The 24,000-nt window shown below is 35.8% G+C and overlaps 1 protein-coding gene across 1 annotated transcript in view; it reads right to left on the bottom strand.

The window, feature by feature from the left end:
- The window catches only part of ODAD2 (outer dynein arm docking complex subunit 2), a 68,163-nt gene extending 50,081 nt beyond the window's left edge, over nucleotides 1-18,082 (bottom strand). The window contains exons 1-6 of the mRNA XM_050970501.1: nucleotides 17,976-18,082; nucleotides 17,422-17,458; nucleotides 16,501-16,614; nucleotides 13,456-13,661; nucleotides 11,906-12,025; nucleotides 11,560-11,701 (exon numbers count right to left, since the gene is read on the bottom strand). Of these exons, the coding sequence (XP_050826458.1) occupies nucleotides 11,560-11,701; nucleotides 11,906-12,025; nucleotides 13,456-13,661; nucleotides 16,501-16,614; nucleotides 17,422-17,458; nucleotides 17,976-18,082 (726 nt within the window). The remainder of the gene's footprint in view (nucleotides 1-11,559; nucleotides 11,702-11,905; nucleotides 12,026-13,455; nucleotides 13,662-16,500; nucleotides 16,615-17,421; nucleotides 17,459-17,975) is intronic.
- Nucleotides 18,083-24,000: the final 5,918 nt, after the last annotated feature.

Here is a 24,000-nt window from a genome sequence, read left to right as displayed (position 1 = left end):
ATAAAATCAGGGATGAACTGACCTGCATGGAAATTAGGAGAGCTGAGCTATAGCTGCTACAGAAGCTGGACTGAACATTGCCAGCTGGTACTAATGTGGAAGTTACAACTTAGAGTACCTAGTAAATCAAACTACAGCATCCACCTCCTGCATTCCAGGGAAGCTTTGGCTCCCATCCCAATATGAGCTGTGCTGCCCAAGCCCGTCTCTTAAATGAGAGTTTTGAATCTGCAAAGGATTTTTGGGCAGCCCTTCCCAGAAGAAAATGTTTTGCTGAATGGTGGAGATCATAATGAAACACAGAATATTACAAAACTGAGTAATGTTTGATAATACAAACCAGGTAGATCTAACAAAACCAGAATTCTGAAGCATATTTCTTTAATGTAAACAGAAACAGTATGACAGACACAGTACAAAAGGAATTTAAATTTAACATGTTCTTCAAGTTGTCATAAATGGAATAAAGAATCACAAGTGAGAAAATACATCCAAAAAGAAAGTGAGAGAACTACTTCATAAAGTTTCAGACCAGTAGTTTACATTAGACAAAACACTTCTGCTGATCAATGAAATATACATTCATAGGGCTTCATAATTTTTACCTACTTTTCTTTTAACAACAGATACCAGAAAATTTCCCCACAAAAGTGGTTAAATGTAAAGGTAATTCTTAAACATAGTGTCCTAGAGGAAGATGCCCCCAATTTTTTTAAAATTATATTTTTTAATCATATTTATCATCTTGACTGCAGCAGAATGAAAAGTGTCTTGCTTTAATAACACATTTTCATCTACTTTGAAAAACTGCCCTAGAGCATAAAATAATTTAACAATTTCTCAAATGTTTTCCTAGAGAAATCAGTCTATCCACACTTATAAAAGTCTTAATTATTTTTTTACAAATCTTTACAATATGATGACAAAACTACAGAGAATATACTGCACTTCAGACAGCTCTCCTTTTATGAAATCTGTGGCCTTTTAACAGATTAGACTTTGATATTTGCTTTGTCTGATAAAAAATTTGCAACAGGCGCTTTTAAAAAAAATTTGTCTTCTTATTATTTTGCATAACTGTAAGAAGTATATTGCTAACCTAAAAAGTGATGTCCTCTCCTTCTGAGGACTGCTTCTCCTACAGTGAAACTGCATTTATACATAACATAGTAGTCCATAATTCACTTATCTTACATGTATAATGGTTGGCATATGATAATTAATATGGACCAAGTTTTTAAAAAAATAAACAACTTTTAATTTTCTTATAAGGAATAAAAAATGCAACCGTAAATTATATTTTTATATATGCATTTTATTTTTTCAGCTTTAAAAATGAACACCACTTAAAGTGTTTTTAATGTAAAACCACAATAAAATATTTTTCATATGTGCTGAAGCATGAGTTCTACAAAATAAGAAATATTGCTGATGGTTTCAGCAATTATTTTTTGTTTCTTGAAGTGATCATTAGAGTAAGTCTTATAGAAGTTACAGCACAGATTTTAACATGCATGGAAATGGTTTCCTCTCCATTAAGTTGACATAAAATCTGCATCATGTTGTTATACCATTTGAAATCTGATATGTTGGAAGCAAAATAGATTCTACTGGCAGATCAACAGTCAATTTTAAGGCTTGAAATTAAACACAGACTTATTTTAAAATGTGCCTTTCTTCCTATGTATCAGTATAACACATATATCCATGAAAATAAAGCAGTATCACTGTTACACTATCAGTGTGTCTTCTTGCACTGAATGTGTAACGTCGCTGTTACAATACTCAAGCTAACAAGTGAGAAAAACTGAGAATTACAGAACTACTGACAAAATCAAAAAAGAATGAAAAGAAAAGAAAAACACAAGCAAATACAGACACAACCCAAAGTACAGTTACCAAGGAATACACAAGTTCAAACCTTCATTTTGTTTGACTTCTGTAATAATCAAGAGGAAAAACCCTGTTAGTCAATGGCAACCTTTCAATAAATGGAACCAAGAAAGTAAAAGCATTAAGGGGTCTTTTTTATGCATTAACCTTTACTTTATATTCTGCTAATGGTTACCTAATGTCTCTGACAGCATAGTGAACACTCTGGCTATGCTAAGGACATAACTAGCCAGTAAGTACTTAGATAACAGATGTTTTTACACTGGATGAGCTCAATGGACTCTGTTCTGTGGTACTGAGAGAGCTGGCTGATACCTTGATTAGTTTGCAGAACTGCAGGAAGAAATCTGAACACAGTGCTGATATTATCTATCAATATCACAGCGTTGCCAAACAAAAAAAGTAAACTTTACAGAGAGACTTATAACCAGATTTGTAATCTGTAAGATACAAGAACTCCTCTTTCTTTGGATTGGCACTGCTTAAATTTAAGTGCTACATTCATTCTAGGTATTCTAGTTCAAAAAAGGTACTGGCAAAGTTGATAAAGACCAGAGGATGTCAAAATATCTCAAAATTACAATCTCCACAGAAAAATTGAAGGAACTGGAATTGTTTACTCTGAAGAAGACAATGGGAAGGTAGTTTAAAGAAAACCCTCAATGCCAATCATCTCTTCTCCAGGTCCAGATGAGAAATAATGGGGTTTAACAGCATCAGGGTTGATCTATGCTTGGTTAAAAAAAAATAAAAACCCACTCAACAAAACAAACTTTAATAGTAAGAATATTTGATTTCTTGAATACATTGCTTACAGCATGAAAACTCCAAAATAGGAAAGAAAAGGTAGAGAAATATTTGTGTAGAAGGCACACAAAGAATTGGTGCTGTTTTGGAGGCAAGCAGATGGAGTCAATAACTTCCTACATTCTGCTCTAGTCCTATTGTCTGTTATTCACTATCATGAAATTTCATAAATAAGAAATGTTTTGGTATTTACCTATTTTCTTTAAAAAAATAATTAACCCATTAATAGATACTATGATCATAGATATAGATAATAGATCATAAAATATACAGGCTTAAGTTTCAATAGCAGATGTCCAATCCAAATTAAACTATTCTTAGTCAATAAAAAGCTTTTATTTTTGAACTGATGATGTCAGTTCAGCAGGCTAAGAAAGAAAGATACAAAATTTACTCTAAAGTCAACCCCTTCAACTGAAACCTAAAGGCATTATAGGAGTACAAGTAATAAAAGTATGAACAGGATTATAAAGAATATTATTCCAAATGTGTTGCCCAATTTGCAGCAAAACAAAAATATCTGAATGGAAATACATAAACATTACAATCAAGTTACAGTGCAGTTCCCCAAGAGAAACAAAAATTAAGTAAAATGAAAATTGCACAGTTTTTGGGTCAGAAATATCTCCATAAATACAGTACCTATTTGAAGGGTGTTTTATTCATTTATTTAATTTAGTTTAGGATTTAGAGCATACATGACTAAATGCTACCAGAAAGTTAAATATTGTTTTACTTTGCATGGTAATGTCAAAGATGGGGGTTTTTTACTCTTTAGACCAATGGCTGAGATTAATTTTGCCAGAGTAAAAAGTGCATTTTCTCTATTGTATTAAGTAAATCCTGGATAGGTCGTTAACTGTGCCTGTATGTGATAACAAGACTATGGCTGAATAACAGGGGGAAAAAATTGCTGCTTGTGGGCAATTTTGTCATTCTTCTGTGCAATACCCCAGTTTTGATTATAAGTATATATAATCTTAAGGGCAATTACAATATACTTGACAAAATTAAGGCCAAACATACCAAGTCAATATATTTTTTAAAAATACCGAACAAACAAAATGGCATAATGAGATAACCCAAAAATAGTTGGTCAAATTACTGTTACACCAGATTTTTAAAATTAAAATTCATTAATGGAACAAAAAAACTCCTAGAGGAAAAAAAAATTGTTTAGTTGGGATCCCAACCCACAGCAATATTGTCATTTATATAAAACAAAAAATCCAAAACAAAGAGCAAAGTATGAAACAGAATTATTAGTTTTAAAGTTTGTGAGGTTTTATTTTCTGTTGAACTTTTCCTTCTTAAATCAGACAGAAAATTTTGTAATTTTCTGCTAGAAAATACTTTATCATCTAAATAAATTTTGATTAAGCTTAATGAAAGACTGAGTACTGCAGTACTCAGTGTGTATAAAATACATAATATGCTTGAGCAAGGCAATTTTTCTATTCTAGTCAATCTCTAAGCACACTGAGTTTTGTCATGGTTTAAATACTAGCTCCAATTTTTCATCTTAGTTTATAAAACATACAAGCTGCAACTTGTTAAGACATGACTTATGGACAAGTTTAACTGAGTTATGGAATAATTCCCTGACCCACTTCCTGAATCTTCTGGCATTCTTTAGCTCCAGCCTGGCAGTATGTAAACCATACAGATTAATATAAGTAAAGCCAGTGGAAAATCACAGGAATCACAACATTTCAAAACTTTCACACTAGACTACAACAATGCACAGAAGCTGCACTGTTTTAGTTGCAGATTAATACATTGACCCTGACCCTACACAGTGGCAGAAGTGAAATATATGTCATAACCCCAATACAGTGAGTTTAAATTGTCATATTTTATGAAATTGAAAATAAATGAGTTTCCAAACAAAAGGATGTCTATTATTTTCTGTGTGAACCAGGAGGTTTTGTTAGGCAAGCATTGATTCCCTCTCGAAAACTCTTCTAAAACACATACCCTTTCTGTTAGCTTTCCTTCTCTGATTCACAGAAACTGGATTCTACTATAGAGGAGGCAAAAGTCTAACAGTTCATGTGCAAACATATGAACTTTTACTTCCTTGGACTGGGAATAACAGAATATTTTCCTAGTAACTTCTTAAACCTCAAACTTGGAAAGAAGTGAAATGGTGACCCCAAAACCACAGAAAACCTGGCCAAGATAATATATAATATCCTAGCAGTGCAAGTTTATCATCTACTCCATTGTGAAATTTTCAGTTTAGAAGTGTATTTCTTCCCCAGCTGCATCTGGACAATTTTGTAAGGGCACTTCATCTGAGGAAAATAAAGCATATACGTGTTTTAACAGAACATGTAGAAATTAGAAGCAAATAGAATGGAGAAAGGGAAAAGAGTCTATGATTAAATTTTAAAAAGAAAAAACCCCACACAAAAAGCACTACAATTAACAGTAATATAACACTGTAAATACTGACTGGAGACTTGTTGATGAGACATTTGCTGTCCATAACACAGATGTGCTACTGATCTTGTGTGACAGCATCAGACCTGCCTAAGCAATTCTGACTTTGCCCAGTACTTGGCTCAGAAAGAGGATAAGAGTCTTAATGCTATTACAGCCATTTTAATTTTAGGTATCCAGCTAACTTAGGAAACCAGTGGATGTGAATCTGAGGAGAAAAGTTAATGAGGTTAAACTAGGAAGGAGTGTTGCCTCTGCAGACTGCTGGAGAGCCTGCATAGTGTTGAAGCTTCATAAGCACTGAACAGACAGAAGAGGCAGTGTCATTTGAAACTAGCCAAAAAAAATTTTGCAAGGAAAACAAAATTATAGCAATAGTTTATGAAAACCTAAGAGACAGGTGTCATCTGGAGAAATAAAACAAACTTAGAAACAGGGCTTAGTGAGAGCATAGGAAAAACAAATATGGGTGAAGACATGGCTGAAGCACAGGCGCGCTTCTGGAATAACAGTGTGTAGAGTGAGCTGTGATTCAACTGAGCCTAGAGCAATGTGGAACACTTAAAAACAACACAGAATGTTGTTCTCACTACTTAAAACTCTTGTTACCTTTCAGACACACTCACATCCTAATTATTTAGGAAACATAACAATTTGATTATCTACCTCATGAATATAAAATCTGAAGTCAGATTGAGACAATTGTGGCAATTTACTACTATTTTAGAGGTACTACAGTTATGGTGTCAAAGCCATAGCTGATTAATTTCATTACCTGCTTTCATCATAGACTACAACCCTGTAGAAAGAGGAGAATCACACTTAAGGTATTTTCCATTCTTTTCCTCAGTCCTTTGTTTTTCATCTACCATTTCTTCTTTCTCCTTTTTTTACTGAATTCTGTTTACCTTTTTTTTCTTTTTTTCTAGATTGTCTTTCATCTCATCAGCTATGAAACTCTAAGGAATGTGTGACCCTGTGAACATTAATTAAACTTTCACTACACAGAAATTCATCAGAGTTGGTATCAGTGTTAATGGTCAAAATTCAACTGGTTGTTATGAATTTTATATGTCTCTTGGGATGAAGAATGATTGCATGGTATTTTGAACAGGGAGCTATTCCAATGCTTCAAAGTTGCCAATTATAATAATAATTTGAGAGTTCACCATTTGCCAAATATTTCCTACCTAGTAAAGTTATCATAAAAATATTTCTTTTTCATGATCAGCACTATCAAGGTTGTTAGGAAATACATAACTATAAATTGAATTTTTCACATATTTTATTTCGGGTTTTTTCCCAGTAATCACATTCTTTACTGAATTTTTAGATAAAATCTTGGCTAATACTGGAAGATGGGAGCAAGAGACACTCATGAACAGTAGGGAAGAGTGATATGAAGGCTGAGAGGTGTGCCAAGGCTGATGGGTGAGCCACACATGTGCCATGAAACACTAGCAGGTGGCACATGATTATGTCACCTACATTTCGTATCTTCTGAAAAATAAGTCTAAGCCAAACTAAAGCAAAGTTTATTTTTCATCTTTACCTTTCCATTCAGTTGAAAACCTCCTTCAGATAACCCCACTATATACTTTCATAAGGAAGGGAAAAGATTTGTGGCTAGACATTTTACCAATAAGGTGAGTTGGTCAAAGTGGTCAGTCCTGAAAAAGGGCCTTACACAAAGTTACTGCATGTACAAAAATATTTTACATGCACTTACATATGCTTATTATGTATTTAATAGCTAAAACCTAATCTTGTGTAAGTTGCCAATAAGACATTATAAAGAAAAAACATTTCACTCCTGTCCACAGATTATAGAAAAAACTTTGCTGTGCAATATATGTCCTACACAGATTAGGGACTTCTGCTATTAGATCTTAATATTTGTATCCATCAAACACACAGGACCAGATTTCAAGACTATGGGAACATCCATAACCAACAGAGATTTTAGACTTTTCATTTTAAACAATTAGTATCTGAAGACCCATTGTATTCCTTAGGGTGGGATGTACGTGTCTTTTTCTGAGGTCCTGCACATTAGAATAAAACAGAATTACTTTTCTGCTAATCCCAAAATGCAACTGATTTCTTAATACATGGCTCATGAAACTGATTCAAATTTTTATAATGAGCACTAGTATAATTTTAATAATATGGAATGTTTCCAATACCATTAAAACTTAGGAGAGCTATACTTTTTCATGATGCAGTTCAAAAATACTGTCTGTCCTCTATTGCTGTAAATTTTGAGAAAAATCTACAAGCCACATCAATGGCTTCACAAGCACCATAAATTTATAACTGGCTCTCATAAAAGAGTTGCTGTATACATCAGCTGCTAAACCACACAATTCTCATTTGCACATGGGCACCTGGGAGCTGCTGCTCAATGCCACTCTCAGGGAACATCTTCCCTGGCTCCTGTGCAGTGCCATAGCCTTTCTCCAGCTCCTGGGCCTGGCACAGGGCACAAATAGCTAGGGAGAGACAGCAGATTTGTCCATCTATGATTCCAAAGTAGAAAAGAAACACAATGCTGTTCTGGGAACGAGGTCTTTTGCACTGGAGTAATTCCAAACAGATATGAAATTAAAGAATATATTACATGAAGTGTGAGATTTGACTGGTTTCACTAGCATAATCCTGAAATATAGCCAAAAGTAGAATGACTTTCCACATAAGAAACTGAAGGATGAATTCTGTAACTGACATGGTCCTGCAGAACTCTATTCATCCTCATCCTGGCATAGGTGTACATCTGAATCAAGCCCTTACAGGGAACCAAAGTCAAACAGCACAAGGGCTTAAGGGATTAAATACTTATTCTGGATATTGGCATTATTCCTGGCACAGTCACCAGCCCAATTCACCCATTAACATCTCAGTTTTATCATAAAACTCAGCTGCCCACAGCTGAGCAATAGTCAGTGCTCAGCTGTGGGCAGTACAAAGCCCATCTCTCACCCTTTTTTTTTCCTTTTTTTTTCCCCAGTGAACAGCCTCAGATCTGCCACAAAGAAGACTCTGCATTTCTACCTGATGTTCCCCATTTGTAGTAAAAGGATAAATGAAAAAGATGACCCCTTTGTCCTACTCCTAAAATTTTTCAGATGTGAAATGTAGTCCTTCCTCTAGAAATCCAATTCTTCACAAGTGCCAATTTAATAAATAATGTCAAATCTGAAGTAGGCTGGATGAATCTCACTGTTACAAACATTAACAGAGCTCCTCCTTCCCATTTTATCTACTCTGGCCCCAAAGGATGTCTAACACAAGGCCGTCACCAAGCTCACTGATCTATTTTGCTGCTCATTGTTAAGTCAATGGGGAGGCATGGCAGGAACACACATGCTCCAGCTCCTGCTTCATAGCTCTGGGAAGCCTGAAGGTAGGATAAGGAGCCAGACCACAAAAGCAGCTGCTTCCCAGCGGAATAATTCCAACATGGATACTCTTTCCCAGAAAGGAAAGGGAGTGGAGAAGGGCAAAAAGTCAGAAGGGAATTTCCCCAGCACTGGAATTTTCTCTCCATGAAGAGGAATACAAGTACAGAGCCTACAGGCGCAACTCACAGGATCTTGCAGGTTTGCTTTATACAGATAGCAACCATCTTTTTAACATTTAATGACATTCTAACATTATATAAAAACTAGGTATCTTTCAGGTTTTATGGGAGTTTCTTGTTTGCAAATTAATCTTTTACAGAGTCTTGCTGAATTGTGATTCCCATTAACTTAAACTGACTTAGAAAAGTAATTGCATCTACAAATTATTGCATTTTCTTGGTATCTCGATCAACTATTCTTTAAGGCATTTTATTAATTTTTTCAGATGGGCAAACAAGCCCTTTGAAATTTGTGCTTCTATATAAATATGCTTGTAGATACTTAAATAACACAGCCATAAATTTATTTTCTCTTACGTTGCATGTGTCATGAACACTTGCCTACATGAACAACAAGAATGCCAAAAAATCTCCCAAGTCTGGCCAGAAGTGCAGTATTTATACTTGAATTAAAATGAATTCCATGTGCAAGCTAAAGTAGCACTCCATCAATAAAACATTTCAACCACTGTCTGTGGTATGGCACTGAGGCATCTCTTTTCAGCTTTATCTGACACTAGGGAGTTCTTGCTTTATGCAGCTAAGAATGAACATGGAACAATTTTCTAAAACAGAACTATTTTATCTTCAAATACTTAGTTTAATTTATATCTAACTTAAAGAACTATTGGAAGAGTCAGGTGTGCATGAATATGTAAAGAAGTGTATATTTGAATTTTCACAACAAAACTTTTTTGTATTATTGAAGTTTATATTATAAACTTCTTAATGGGTACTCACAGTCTGATCAAAAATGCTGCCCTGTCACTTCCTAGTTCTAAACCATTATGCAGTTTTGTTTGTTGACAGCTGGAACAAAATGAAGTCAATTCTAAAACAGAGGTGCATTAAAAATACACTTTCCTCTTTGTCATTCTCACTGTTCTTTCAGAATGGTTTTATGTAAACGTAGATATGAATTTCAAAACTGACTTAAGTTCAATACTAAAATCTAAACCCAACTACATGAAGGATCTAGAGAAGAAAGGGAGTTTGAGAATTAAGTAATCAGGAGAGAAGAGCCTTGCCAGTAAAGAGGGTGGTACATAAATGGGCCAATTAAAAGATTAGTGAGAATTCATCAACAGTAATGAATTTCCAGTATCTTCTCCAAGAGGACCCTAGGGTCTTTACTAAAAAGTATCATGATTGTTTCTCTGAGCTCTCAGAAAAGTACAAAGAGGTGCTTCATTACACAGAGAGAAGCAAGCTATTAACAAACTGAAAGGTTTGAAAACATCCTGTTGAACTGTAATTATACATGAGTAGGAAGAATTCTATAATGCAAAATGTGTACATGCTGTGTTTAGCATTAGGAATAGCTGAGCAAGTTACATGCTCAAAGTTACATTTGCAAAGGGTTATTTGGTCATAGCCAAAATGACAAAAATACAGAGGTCCAACCTAGAAAAGATAAATGTATAAATACAAGACAGACTTATATTATCCATGTTTGTCTGTGTCTCTTTGCCAGGTCTACTAGCAAGGCCTCACAGACATGAACTGAAAATAAGCAGTGTGAGTACTCTGAATACGTTTTAAAAGACTGAGTTACTCTTCTACAATACTTAAAAGGACTGCGAGGAGCCAAAACTTTGCTTATTTCTCACAAGTAATTAATTGTAGAATCAATCATGAAAAAGATCTTCAGGATCATCAAGTTCAACCTTTGACTGAGCACTGCCATGTCATCTAAAGCACAGTACCAAGACCACATCCAGTAATTCCTTGAACGCTTCCCCAGATGGTGACTCCACTGTTGTGGTAACTTCCCTGGGCAGCCCGTTCCAATGCTTAACCACCCTTTCAGTGAAAAATTCTTCCTGATGTCCAGCCTGAACCTCCCCGGCACATCTTGAGGCCATGTCCTCTTGTCCCATCTCTGGTTGCCTGGGAGAAGAGGCTGACGCCCACCTGGCTACAATCTCCTTTCAACCAGTTGGAAGGAGTGATAAGATCACCCCTGAGCCTCCTTCTCTCCAGGCTAAACAAGCCCAGCTCCCACAGCTGCTCCTCATATGACTTGCTCTTTCTGCTGCACCAAAAGCCAACACCACCATTTTATCTGTTGGATGTGTATTCTCTGTAGTTGCACTCAAAAAAATAAATAAGCCAGAGCTTTTATTAGCAACTTAACAGAACATAAATTCCAGTACAAACTTGTAAAGGAACTTCTCCTGAGGGAAAAACATAATTAGAGTTTTCCAGAATAGTACAGGGTTGTTGGGTTTTTGATCTGTTTCAGACATATTCAGAATTCTATCTATATTTATAGGTTCCAAAAGATTTTCAACAAGTCTGTGTAAAAATGTTTCCTTGGTTTGTTTTAGAAGATGCCTGTTTATCATACATTTTCCTGTCCACTAAAGCATCTATCCAGACACAAGACCATGTTAGAATTACTTCAGACATGCATTAATCACAGTTGATGAAAGACTTTAGGCAACTATTCAGTTTTAATAAAAACTCTTGAAAGTTATTATCCACATAAAGAAATCTCTTGGAAAGTTTAATACAAAAAGCAAAATAGAAACCCAATAATTAATAAAGAGATTATGCCATCTTACGTTTTAAATAACACTGAACAGATGGTTTAATCTAAAGGGCTACATAAGCCAAAACCAGCAGATTAAAAAGAAAGTGCGTGATAGGAAAGTCCACAGTTCCAGGATTTGAAAATACTACACCGAAGGGCTATACTAAAGTATAAGGAAAGAAGAAAGGACAAGGAACTGGTCTGGTCTGCTCAAATGTAACTTTTTTACTTTTTATACAATTTATCAATGCTTACTTACTTTTACATATTTTGCAAGTTTTTGAATTCCCCAGTATTCTGCTGACAAATCGGTGCTTCCTTCCTGACGACGTACAGGCTGTTCATCTTCATCAGTCTCTGAGGAGCTTTCACTAACATCTTCAAAGCTGACTGATGCTTTACTAAAAATAAATCAACAGAATCACCAATTGCAAATAGTTATAAACTATAATATGGACAAGCATATTTCAAACAGATATAACAATACTGCCTAATAACTAGAAAAATACAACTAGCATTACCAAATGGTAAGAATAGCGATAATTACTGTAGATAGGGAAAATAAAAATTTAAAAATTGAGGAAGGAAAAATAAGTCATCCATACCCTTTTGAAGCTTCTTGAATTTTAACCGATTTAGATTTGCCACTGGCTTTCTTTTTTGTAGTCAGAGATACAGTTCTACTTTTCCTTTCTTCAGAGCCTTTTTTTGGAAACTTGTCACTACTGGATTTGGATTTATTTAAAAAAAAAAAAAAAGAACAACACAGAAATTATTTTTTCCAGAATATTCTTCAGCATACTGTGATTCAGAGAACTCCTGATTGTCCATGCATTAATAATTTTGAATGGATGAAGAATTCCATAAATATCTCTGGTTGTTTTTTGAACTCACATAAACAAATGAATTTACTATATTCTGGCAAAGAATGTGAGTGCTGAGCTATGTGGCATATGAAGACATCTCTCCCTTTGTTATGAACTGATCTCACTGGCTCATTTTCATTTGATGCCCTTATTTTTGTCCTAGAACAGACAGTGACTATCTGTTTCCTATTTACTATCCCCAGACATGAGGTTCTGAATCTTTCCTCTTCTCCTCTAGTCGTCTTACTTCCAGGCAGTTTTGTCTGCCTAGTTCTTCCACACACTTAGATGTTCCACAGCTTTGATCATGCCGAATACAACATATATTACTTTCCTCATATTCCAAAAAAACTCCTAGTTCTAACTGGCCACAATCTTTGGAGCTTTTTTTGTCCCAAAATGACAACGTTGTGAAAGCAAAATGGCTTTTTAAGCCTGAGCTGGTCACTCTATTACAGTCACAAGAAAAAAAAAGAGATTACTTATGATTGCAGCCAATTTCACTACATCAAGACTTCATCAATAACTGTGGAAAAAGGTTAGCTCTTGCTCTGGAAAGCCAATTTCTTTCTAACTGATAACCATAAGTCACATCCAAAATCTCTTAAAATGTTTCTTGCAACTTATTAAATTGGTAGACTTGAGAAAGATACTATTTTTTGTAGGATGACATTGAAAGGCTTTTCTGGAGATATTCTTCCTCCACTTACACAAAATCATGAAACATGGAATCAAAACAGAGGACTGATTTCAGAAGACAAATCCAACAATATACAATATATGTATACTTTATTTTGGGAGTTCAAACACTGAGATAATCTCATCAGTGAGTACCATTGCTAAGCAGAGCTAGAGAAGTAGCTCATATAATACAAATTCAAGTGGCAGCAACAAGAGTCATTCTGATTTTCCATCCAGGACCTCCTTCACCTTGCTCAGAAAGTGTGGTTTAGATCAGGTTTTCTAATCAGTCTTGCTTTAAAAGGCATTTTACACCAAAAAATAGGATGGTATCACAGTCCTGGAGAACCAGTACTGCAGATGATTCCAAGTTCCTTCCCTGCCTTGCTGTGGAAGTGACGTAACAACATCACAGTTGTCACATGACAGAAAAAACTTGAGAATTCTCTTTGGCAGTCCAAACTCTCTCCTTAGAAATTAACATGTAGTAGGCTTTGTTTTATTCCTCCTAAGTTAAGACAATAATGGAAACCTGTAACATGCAGCCCTAATATTAGCAGAGTTAGATAGATCTATAGGCAAATTCAATTTTAAAGAAAATTACTTACCCTTGGGAAGCAGAAAGCCCACTGCTCTTCCACTTCATATATGGTTTTACGCTATGGCCAGTGGGTCCTGCTGAAGAACTTTTCCCTTTCTCACATTCAGTCTTTTCTGTAAGATTGTGATGGCTCTGTGATTGGCCAGAAATCTCAGCACCTTCCACATGCTGGTAATTCTTCTTGTGTGCTGGTTCTTTAGACATACTATATTCCTAATAAAAGGAAACATGGTTTGTCACTCATATTGCTATATGAATAACTAATATTAAGACAGTAAGTTATAGCAAAATTTAGGACTCTGTGCTTAAAAATTGCATGCACTAAACGTAGAATAAAATTCTAAGTACAAAATTATATTGTCTATAAAAGAACAAAACATTAATTTGAAAAGTAGCAGTTATCATATGCAAATTTAAGGTTTTTTATGTAAATCAAGTTGATAAATTTGGAATTTCAAGAACATTCTTGAATATTTGGTGCTATTTGATTTTTAATATGTCAAAAATCTGTGACACAAGCACTTTTATAGAACCTGGATCCAAACGAGTTTTAAAATTTAGACATGCAAAGTCAGCCTTCTGCTTTCAATGGATCATTTACATAGAAACTATTTCCCTGCATAAAGGATTTACAAAAAATTCCCACAAAAAAAGTAATGAACGTAAAACTGAAAATAGACTATCATAAACTGCTAGACTTCAGTTCCAAGTAATTTAATTTGATATAGTTTAGAATTAATATAACCACATTCCATTTAACTTTTTTCATCTTCTGTCTCTCAGGACAAAACACTGTTGAACAAGTCCCATACAAGAATGGAGCTGAGTGGCACCTACCAATCCTTCAGCTGTCAGTGTCTAGTACCATGGCCAATCAATAATATACAGAACAGAAAGGACTCTTGTCAACTCTTATTCTCTATTGGAACACACTCAATTTTTACAGGAAAGTCAACATATGATAGTTACTTATTATTATTATTGTTGTTATTGCAGCTGTCAGTACCAGATAGGTGAAGACAATCCTTTGTGTGCCTGATTCAAGGCAGTTTTAAGGAGACTGTCACAGCAGGGTCTGTTTTCCACTGGTCCCTGATGAGAATCGGCTGTTGAAGCCTTGCCAACTCAAGTGTCTAATTCCAAACTAACTCATGCTAATGCTCTCATTCTGAAAATGTACTCCAGACAAGACAATTTAGCACATGATAAACTAGATAAATCACAGGGGAATTGGTGCTGTAGCTTGATCAGTTAAGCATACTTTAAAAAGCATGTTTGCTACAGCACTATATGCCAACACAGCAATTCTGAATGTTAGCTTAAACAAGGCCAGGCAGATATTATAAAAGTTAATTGGTTTTGCAACATATGTGTATGTAATGAGCCTTTTGAAGCTCTCCTCTCCTCAGAAAATAAATCAAAGCTATTTCCACTCATATTTTACTTCATTTAGTCAAACTTGGAAATACAGCTTTTCTCTGCATTTCTTAGTTCTAGAGCAGAGAAGATTTTCCCACAGGTAGAAATGCTCTGCAGCTCTATGATATTAACTTGTTTAAATTCCAGTCATAGAAAGCAGAATGTACTACACCAACTCTTCAGCAAGGCAAGATGATATGAAATTCCAAAACCATTAAAAAGTTATAACGTATAACTTCTTCTGCATAAACTTATTTACACAGCCATAGAATAATGAGAGCATGATTTACATGAAAACTGAAGGAAAACAGGGTATGTTCTGTTTATTTGCTCGAATTTAATAAGTGTGACTTAAAAAGTTACAATATATTCATAAGGGCAGAAAAGGAGGAAATAAAGGTGTGTTATCATCAATAGTAGCATTATTCTATATTAACATTTAGAATTAGATCTGAAAAAATAGTAAAATGTTACCATATTTTACATTTAATGATCATCAAATGAAGCCAAATCACTGCAAATAAATTAAACCAATGTCTAAAAACATTCTTATGTTGTCCTATTTATGAAGTGTAAACCAATATGTAGGCATAGCATTAAAAAAATACTTGCCTATGAGATAAATAAAGATTTTGGAACTTCATACATTTACAAACAGAACAACTCCCAATTCTAATTTCAATACTGTTAATATAAGCTACTGTATATATGTGTGTATTACTTGGAATGCTCTGTTCTTTCAAAACTGTCAAATATCTGTATCTCAAAAAAGTCAGTATCACCCCTACATCCCAGAAAATCAGAACTCGAGGATAAGGAAATTTCGCTGCTAATTAATTCCTTCTTGCAATAATTAAAATTGCATATAAATAACTACAATGAAACTCTGGACAGGTTTTGGCCTGTGAGGAATTTTAGCTCCAAGTAATCTGTTAAAACCACACTAGAAATCTAAAAAAAAAAAAAAAAAAAAAAAAAAAAAAAAAAAAGTTTTATCAGGAGCAAGGAAACAACTAAAATTGTACTGGTGTACTCTGTGATTCTGGCTAGTATAGAGCTCCGAATAAAAACCAAAACACTTGCATTTTACAGTGTCTGAATCAAGATAAAGTCTGTGAGCTGAACTTAACTCTCAGCTCTGATATTTAAATCAGGCAGCTCTCATAAGAAAGTTGGGCAATTATTTATGTTTGGGTTACAAGAAATGAAAATAAAAAATTAAGTGGTTTTCATCACAGAAAAATACTGTAATAAAAAGCTGACCTTTTCCATACAGATATCACATTTTCCTGCTTTAACATTTCCACTGCTCCATAAAGAACAAGACCAGAAGACAGACAAAACATTTCATGCAAAACTAGAAGCTGACCTCACATGTTGGATCGAACCCCATCAAAAAGTATGATAGAGCAACACAGGAAATGGTGCACTACTTGCTATTTACAAAAGAAACATATTTTTTAAAAACTGAAACAAATAATAACTTTAAAAAGCACCCCAGTCTTTAAAATTCTTCATTTAATCATAGATTTATCTTTGATAAAGAACATAAATGTTCAGCCAGGTTTACAATGTAATTCTTACCAATGTACATTTGCACAAAGAACTACACCAAGTAACAATACATACATACCTGTTTAGCCATATTTTCTATAAATCTAGGTGATCTCCCCCTTAAAAATGTGACTATGTCTTTATATAGATCACCTTTTCTTTCATAGTCAATATCTTTACCCTTTAGCTGACCCTTAAAGAAAGAATACATTTAAAATTGTTGATAGTTATGCCTTACACAGGTAATTTAATCTGCATCATAAAAAAGTGCAGAAGAGCAGCACCAAGGTCATATTGTAATGAATTAGATAAAGAAGTCTCATGCTCAGCAAAGTCGACCAAACTTCAAAAATGCTTCTGAAAGACGCATGGATCATCTCCATGGACCCCAACAGATGATCAAGATCTTAGACAGGATTTTGCAGGCAATAACCATCAGTTAATTGTACCCTGTGCAGTTCCACTGAAAAGAATTTATGGTTTATGGGAAACAATCAAGTAAATATGAGCTTCGTGTGCAGTATGGCAGATGTCTAAAAGGCACAGAAAATAACGTGACCTGGCTGCCTGAGCTTTATGAGCTTCATCTATTAAAAATGTGCCAAGTCAAAATTTCCCTGGATTTTTCAACTCTTAGGAAAACGATTTGTGGAGTTATGCCTGCCAGACACCAGTCTCTTTCAAAATCAATGTAAGAGCTCTGGTCACTACTTAACACATGTAAGGGTCTAAACAAAACCCACCCAAGAGGAAGAAGGGAGCCAAAATGAAAAGAAGGAGAAAAGACAGCAGTAATTTCTAAAAAGCTTCTTCTGAAAGAAGAAGGAACTGCTTATCATTTCTAAAAAGACCAAAGCAAGCCCTACCAGCCCCACATAATAATACATCACCTCAGATCAAGAGCAATGAGGCACTGGAGAGGCATCCACAAAGGCACCTGCAGGACCTTTAAAGAGGAATAGTGTGAAGAACTGTTGGTTAAAGACTAATCAAAGAGCGCTCGCAATGTCACCGGAGCCCACCTTGGAAACGAGACCCTGTCACAAACCGAGCTCTCAAATGCCCAAAACGGCTGTGCCTGCTATGATTTGAAATGAACCTATCTAGGAACGAATAGTTCTTTCAACTCATTTAAATACGTGAAGAGGGGAAGGGGGACTTGATGAAGACAACTGCAAATTTTAAAGAAATGGGGAAATCAGGTGCAAACACTGGTTATTTCCCGCTACTATTAGAAATTCTGGCAGCCGACAGCAGGAGGCCGCTGTTAAGGCTGTAGCAAAAGGATTCTCCTGTCCAAAGCCCCCTCCCAGAGCAGGCGGACCGACGCGGCCCCCGCGCTCTCCCCGAATGGCGGACACAGGGCCCAGCCCGGGGGCTGAGGGGAGCACGAGGGCCGCCCGAGCGCGGCGGGCCCGGGGCGGGTTCGGCCGTGTTGGGAGCGCGGGGCAGGGTCTGGGCTGGGAGCGGGAGGGAGCCGGGAGCCGAGGGCCCGGAGCGGGGACAGACGGAGCCCGGGGTTCGCACACAGCCCGCCCGATGCTCGGCCCTCACCTCGGCCCGCGCCGGCCGCGCCGCGCCCCGCCATGGCCGGCGGCGTTGCCGTGGGGACGGGCCGGCGTTACCGGGACAGCGGGAACAGCCGCGGCCCCGGCCGGCATTCCTCCTCCGAAGGGAAGGGGAACGACATTTGAACTCGTCGAGTGGGCTGTGTGCCCTCGGCGTAGAGTTAAATAATGCAGTAACTAGTGCTACCTTGCGCCAGAGGTTAAAGGAAGACCACCGAACTTCTTTTTAGCTTGAATTTTAGCCAGTACAGCTTAAACCTTTCCCTGGTGGTCAGAGGTTACAGGAAAACAGCTTTGATTAATAAAGGTTAAGATTGACCACTTCTAGTTCTCGAGGCAGTGTGACAGACCGTGCTTGAAACGCTTATTAAAGGAAATGTAGTGTATAATTTGTGTTTGTTGAAGGAAGTGAAAGAAATAGGTACGGGCAGTGCTAGTGAATAAACTCCTTTCACATACTGAGGACAACACAGGACTGTACATGTACAAATAGACAGCCCCAAATACAAAATGGAAATCTGCACTATTCCCCAAATTCTATTATCAGTCCATGTGTTGTTGAATGAGCCATCCCTCTGGATAAATTTTTGTTACAAAGTTCCTACTGAACTCATCATGTATTGTCTCTTCTTTTATACCACTGAGCCAAAAAGAATTATATTCTCTGGCTTCCCACTTGTAAATTACCTCTCCAGTTCTGCTATTTGTCTCCATCAAAATCCCTATCAGATGATAAACGTTTGATTTAGATTTGGCTGAGGAAGGTGTGGCTGCCTGCTGTACACTGACTGAAGCTGGGAAGCTCTGGTCAGCACTAGTCTGTGTGTCCTGATGAAGGCACAGGAAAACAATCCTTTTGAGGACAGTCCAGCAGAAGTACCCAGCTTCCAAAACCACAGAGCCAACACAGCCAAGAGTTCTTTTACCGACTGAGAAATCAGCTGGGTAAGAAACTTCTAATAGTGAGGAAGGTCATGGGGATGTATGTGGGTTGTATCTCAAAGAATAAAGGTATGGGATTAATATACACTTTTTTGCATGGAGATGATTGTCCATATACATTTTACTTACCAAAACTTTCAAGCAGTAGCTATGTAGAAGTACATGCAGTCTGCACAGTAATGGTTTAAGAATAGCATTGGCTTTTCTTGCTTTACTTGTGTAAGTTAGAGAAGATACAAAATTACTAATTTTATTAGGTAAAACTGAAAGAGATTTTTTTTTTATTTAAAAGACTGGTTAAAGACTTAATGCAATTTCTTTTCTGTAAATGTGTGAATGCTATGTATGAATGCATTTCCAGAAGGGATTAAATCTCTTCATTTTACTGAAGTGATGACTCTTTAAAAATTGATTTTGAGGGCAGAAGGTGCAAGAAACAAAATGTGAAAGGGAATAAAAGTATCCCTGCCATGGGTGGTGGGGAGTGAAGACAGTGAGTTTTCACACAGAGCTGAGTATTTTAAGCAAGAAGTCGGTGGAGTAAGAAATAGAATTCCTAAATGAGATCATTCTCTTCCTCTGAACTGCAAGAAGAAAAGACATTTCAATGGCAGAGATAAATGGGATGGTGTGCCCTCAAAGGCTGTGCATCTCCACTGGCTATAAAAGGAGCTTTGGTAACTAGCTCAGGTTTAGTTACCGGTGAACTTTCTGTGGAACAGGTAAGTCAGAAAATGAAAAAGCAGAGCAGATTCTGCAAGCCAGCAGTGAGGAATGCTGCTGGGATCTGGTATGAGAAGCAATGCCTTTGAATGCTCAAGAGCCAGAGGTTTCCCACTTGTGTCTTTGTGGCTGGCAAATGCTGAGTTTGTAGGGTAGCATTTCTCCTGGAAGATTGTTCTAACTCTTCTGAAGCCTAGAAACCATCTGATTTAATTTAAAGCCTAAATTTGTATGACTAGTTTTTGTGTATTTTTTCTTGTCCAAATGTTGGTTCTTTACCTTCTTTTCAACAGCTACTTTTTCTTCACAGATTGTACACCCATATTCCGAGTTAGAATATTTTCTCCTAGATTTAACTTTGGTTAAACCAGTTCAGTTCCTCTAGACTCAGACTGCAAATTCTTAATTTCTTAGACCATCTTAGTATCCCTTATTGCCCTGTGTTCCTTTTTTTATAAAGCTTTTTTTATAAAATAGATTCAACACTGTTTCTAAAGAGTCTTTCACCAAGTTCCACTACAATGGCATTAATAACCTTCATCTCTTTTGGAGGCTCCTCAGCTACTACATTCTAGGATTACATTTGGTTTTCACATTTGGGGATTGTTGTCACCTTGTAATTGAATAAATCAACCAATTTTTAATCCATTACTTTTATTTTCAGCTGATGAGTTTGCAGCTTTCTACAGGATTTGAGCATATAATATTGCAGTTTGCCCTCATAAAATCCAATTACTCTTTTAAACAAAAGAAATATTTATAGCATGTGGTCTCTATGTTTTGGTCCCCATCCTCTTCCCCTTTTACAAAGAAGTTTTTGAATCTAATATTAAATTTGAAACTTATTTCATTGAGGGTTGTGGTCTTGAAAATAATGAATTGACATGAACAATTTCTGTTCCTGCTTTCAGTCTCTGTGCTCTGTAGTTTTTTTGCATGTTTTCAGACATGTATCAGCTGTAGCAAGTCATTACTGCAGTTACTGCATTGGTATTTGAGCTCTGGCTTATTCCCTTGGTTACACTCAGGCATTTCTTGCTGGATGACAAGGAATCTTGCTTTCTTACATCAGTTATCACTAAAAAATAACGACTTAGGTACTCCCTCATTTACCTAACACAAGAATATAAATGGATATCTTGGAAGAAAATTTTGCCTAAAAGCTAAAACATTAAGTAATTACTTAAAGAAATATGAAAGCACTCTCTTGGTGTCCCAAAATCAGTGTGTAAAAAAAAAAAAAAAATTGCAGGCAATAAAGCTACAATGTGTTCTCAAAACCAGGTCACTCAGGAACTGCATCCACCCAGAGATGACATTTGCACCATGTTTGGCTAATTCTGTAAACTAGTAGTAGTACATTTATGTAGGAATGGTTTTTTCTCTGATATTTTTACATTTTGAATGCAAAAGACATTTTATAAAACAGTAGGTGAGATGTTTGCCAGTAACAAAAGATGAGATCATTTCTTACTGGCACAAAGAAATGGGGAATATGAAGAATTTGTTAACATGGAGAGTAAGGCAAGTGGAAATTTTTTTACAATCTAAAAGTTGCAGCCAGAATGTGCAAGCAATTTTTCATGTATATTTTTCCTCACATTATTATAGAGGAGGGTGTAAATTATTACTGTTGAAGCAGAACAGTAACACCCATTTTAAAAAAATTGTAGAGGGTTACGTAAAATAAAAAAGGTCAATCAAACTAGCTAGTCCTCCTGTTAAATAGCAGTTTAGCTGATCAGCTTCATGGGCAGTTTGTCAGACAGGCTGAAAATCAGCAGAAAACAATATAATATTCATCAATTTTCTTTTATTTTTCAGTATCTTGCCTTTCTTGCAAAATTTATGTATTTTTTGCATTCACAAAAAATCCTGAAGTCCTACTGTTTTGATGTAAAGGGTTTAACAATGCTTTTATTTCATTTTGTATCAGTACCAGGCACCATTTAGGTTCCTGGAGTTCTTTACAAGCATTTTTATGCATCTTAATTGCTGGTAATCTGTTGTTTGTTGTTGTGGTTTGGTTTTTGTGCGTGTTTGGGGTTTTTTTTAACTGGGGAGTAGTGCTTTGTGGAAAGGCAGGGTTTCAGCTCAAGGGGGGATGTACATTAGAATGCAAAATGAAGCAGAGGACATGATGAATTGTTTATGTCTTTTCTTTAAGCAAGAATCTATGGAAAACAATGTTTAAAACCTAATGTTTAGAAAGAAAAGGACTACTGCTTTTTCACCCAATCTCTGCTTTCTGTGTTGTGTTCCCCTACTTGCATCTTGTTTAGTGAGTAAATGCTACTTCAAAGAATGACAGATTATTTGCAGTGAGGATTTTTCAGGCTTGGACATTGTGTAATACACTCTCTTGGACCTAGAAATTAAGAAACAGAAAAGGACACTTTTCAAATGGGGCTTCATGCAAGGGGCAGAGGTGTGCAAGGGTGTGCATGGGTGTCTGGCAAAGAAAGAGTTACTCAAAAGTCTTCAAAGAAAATAAGGAAGGACAACATTTTGGTTAATCAGTGATAGATTGACAATATTTGCACAGTTATTTTCTGAACAATGACAATAACAGAGATTCTGCTGCTCTGTTTTAGAAATGGCTTCCAGATAGGATTCATGCTTTACAGTCCAAGATTGAATGTGATTTAATCAGTTTCTATCAATAAAAAATATAATATTTCAGAATGTGAACTGTGTTACTAGACTTCCCTCTATTTGTAGGTGGCCATTTATTCCCTTTTGTTGATTTCTGTTTATTACTACCCAGAATTTTGGAAGATTTGTGAGTATAATTTGAAAGAAATTATCAGTCTGGTGTAATACCTAGGTGACTGTAACTGTGTCACAGTAATATTTGGAATACTAGGTTAGAAGACTGTGATTTTGAAAGATGCAGCAAATTCATTAATTTGTTTTCTGTGTAGCATTGGAAAAAAGCCAGGTCAGGTTATCAGGGGCCTTAAGATGGTGGTATGTCACTTCAGTGAAACTTAGGTTGTTTTTTCCTGGGTTTGTAATACTTCAGAAGGGAATAATTACATTCAAAGATTTTACTTTCTAATCCCTAAATTATCTTTTTTGCATCATCAGCCTAAATTCCCTTTTCATGTAATATTCTGCCTTGAAATTTTTGCAAAAAGATATGTGTGCCTAATAATACTGAAGGAGAAAGCTTTGGAGAAAGCTATTCTGAAGCAGGTTTTTCTAAGTATATGAATAAATTTGGAATTGTTTTAAAATGCTGGTATTTACAGGTGAAGTCACTAAAATACTGACTCAATGAGACACCCTAATTTGTTCATGTACTGGTACAACCCTTACACACAGAAAGCATTAATGGCTAATTCTCTTTATTTTTATGAGTGATCCTTCCCTGAAAAAATTTTGCCTATATTTTTCCAGGGAGAAATAATATCTATGCCTTTTCATGTGCAGATAAAATACATTTCTGATAAGTAGTTGATTGTTCTGAACTTACTAGTTTAGCAGTTCAGTATCAATGGAAACTACTTGTGTCTTTTAAAACTTGCTCATTGGTGAGCTGAATTGGTTTTGTGAGGAGATTATAACTACAAATTTAATACAGTTTCTGTGCAGCAGTCAGAAGGATATAGCAGCCTTTTAAGGCTCCAGTGTAAATCAGGCATTTTAATTTACACTAGAGAAATTAATGAACTTTAGCAGTGATACTTTTCTCCAAAGTAGTAGAAATTAAATTGTAACAAAACAAAGCAGAACAAAACAAAATCAAAATCAAAGCAAGAATATGTATCCAAAACTTGCGTGCCAAGTGTAATGGACTAAGTGATAACCCTGTAAATTGTTCTAAGTTGGGTATATCTAGAAACACTTTGCACCTTTGCAATTTTGAAAGGAATTCAACTTTCGGGCAAGTAAAAATAGAGAATTATTTTTAAATGCATGCAGAAAAACTGCTAGCTACACTTCTTGGTTATAGGTTCAGCTTGTGGTGCTAGACATTTACAATAATTTGATATTAAAAGCGATACTGCAGACAGCATGTCTTGTACACAGCGGACAGTGTTTTTAGCTTTCAAACATAAAACAGCATTTTTAGCTTTCAAACATAAAACCTTTGCAAGTGAATGCTATTGACGTGCACAAATGCCTTTTGCTTTCTTAGTAGTTTCTATAAATTGCCTCCTTTTTCAAGGAGAAAAAAGAAAAAAGGATTGGGCTGTTTGTTTTGTGGTGGGAGTGTGAAAAGGAGATTGTTTTAAAATTAGAAATAGAATGTCATAAGTAGTCTCCAGTTCTGAATTTCTTTTCCTAGAGAAAAAATGAGAGTTATTGGTGGAAAGCATTTTGGACTGTAATGTGGGGAT

This window comes from Serinus canaria, chromosome 2 (genome assembly GCF_022539315.1).
Source record: "Serinus canaria isolate serCan28SL12 chromosome 2, serCan2020, whole genome shotgun sequence".
NCBI classification, from domain to species: domain Eukaryota; kingdom Metazoa; phylum Chordata; class Aves; order Passeriformes; family Fringillidae; genus Serinus; species Serinus canaria.
This window is presented reverse-complemented; position numbering and strand designations above follow the sequence as displayed.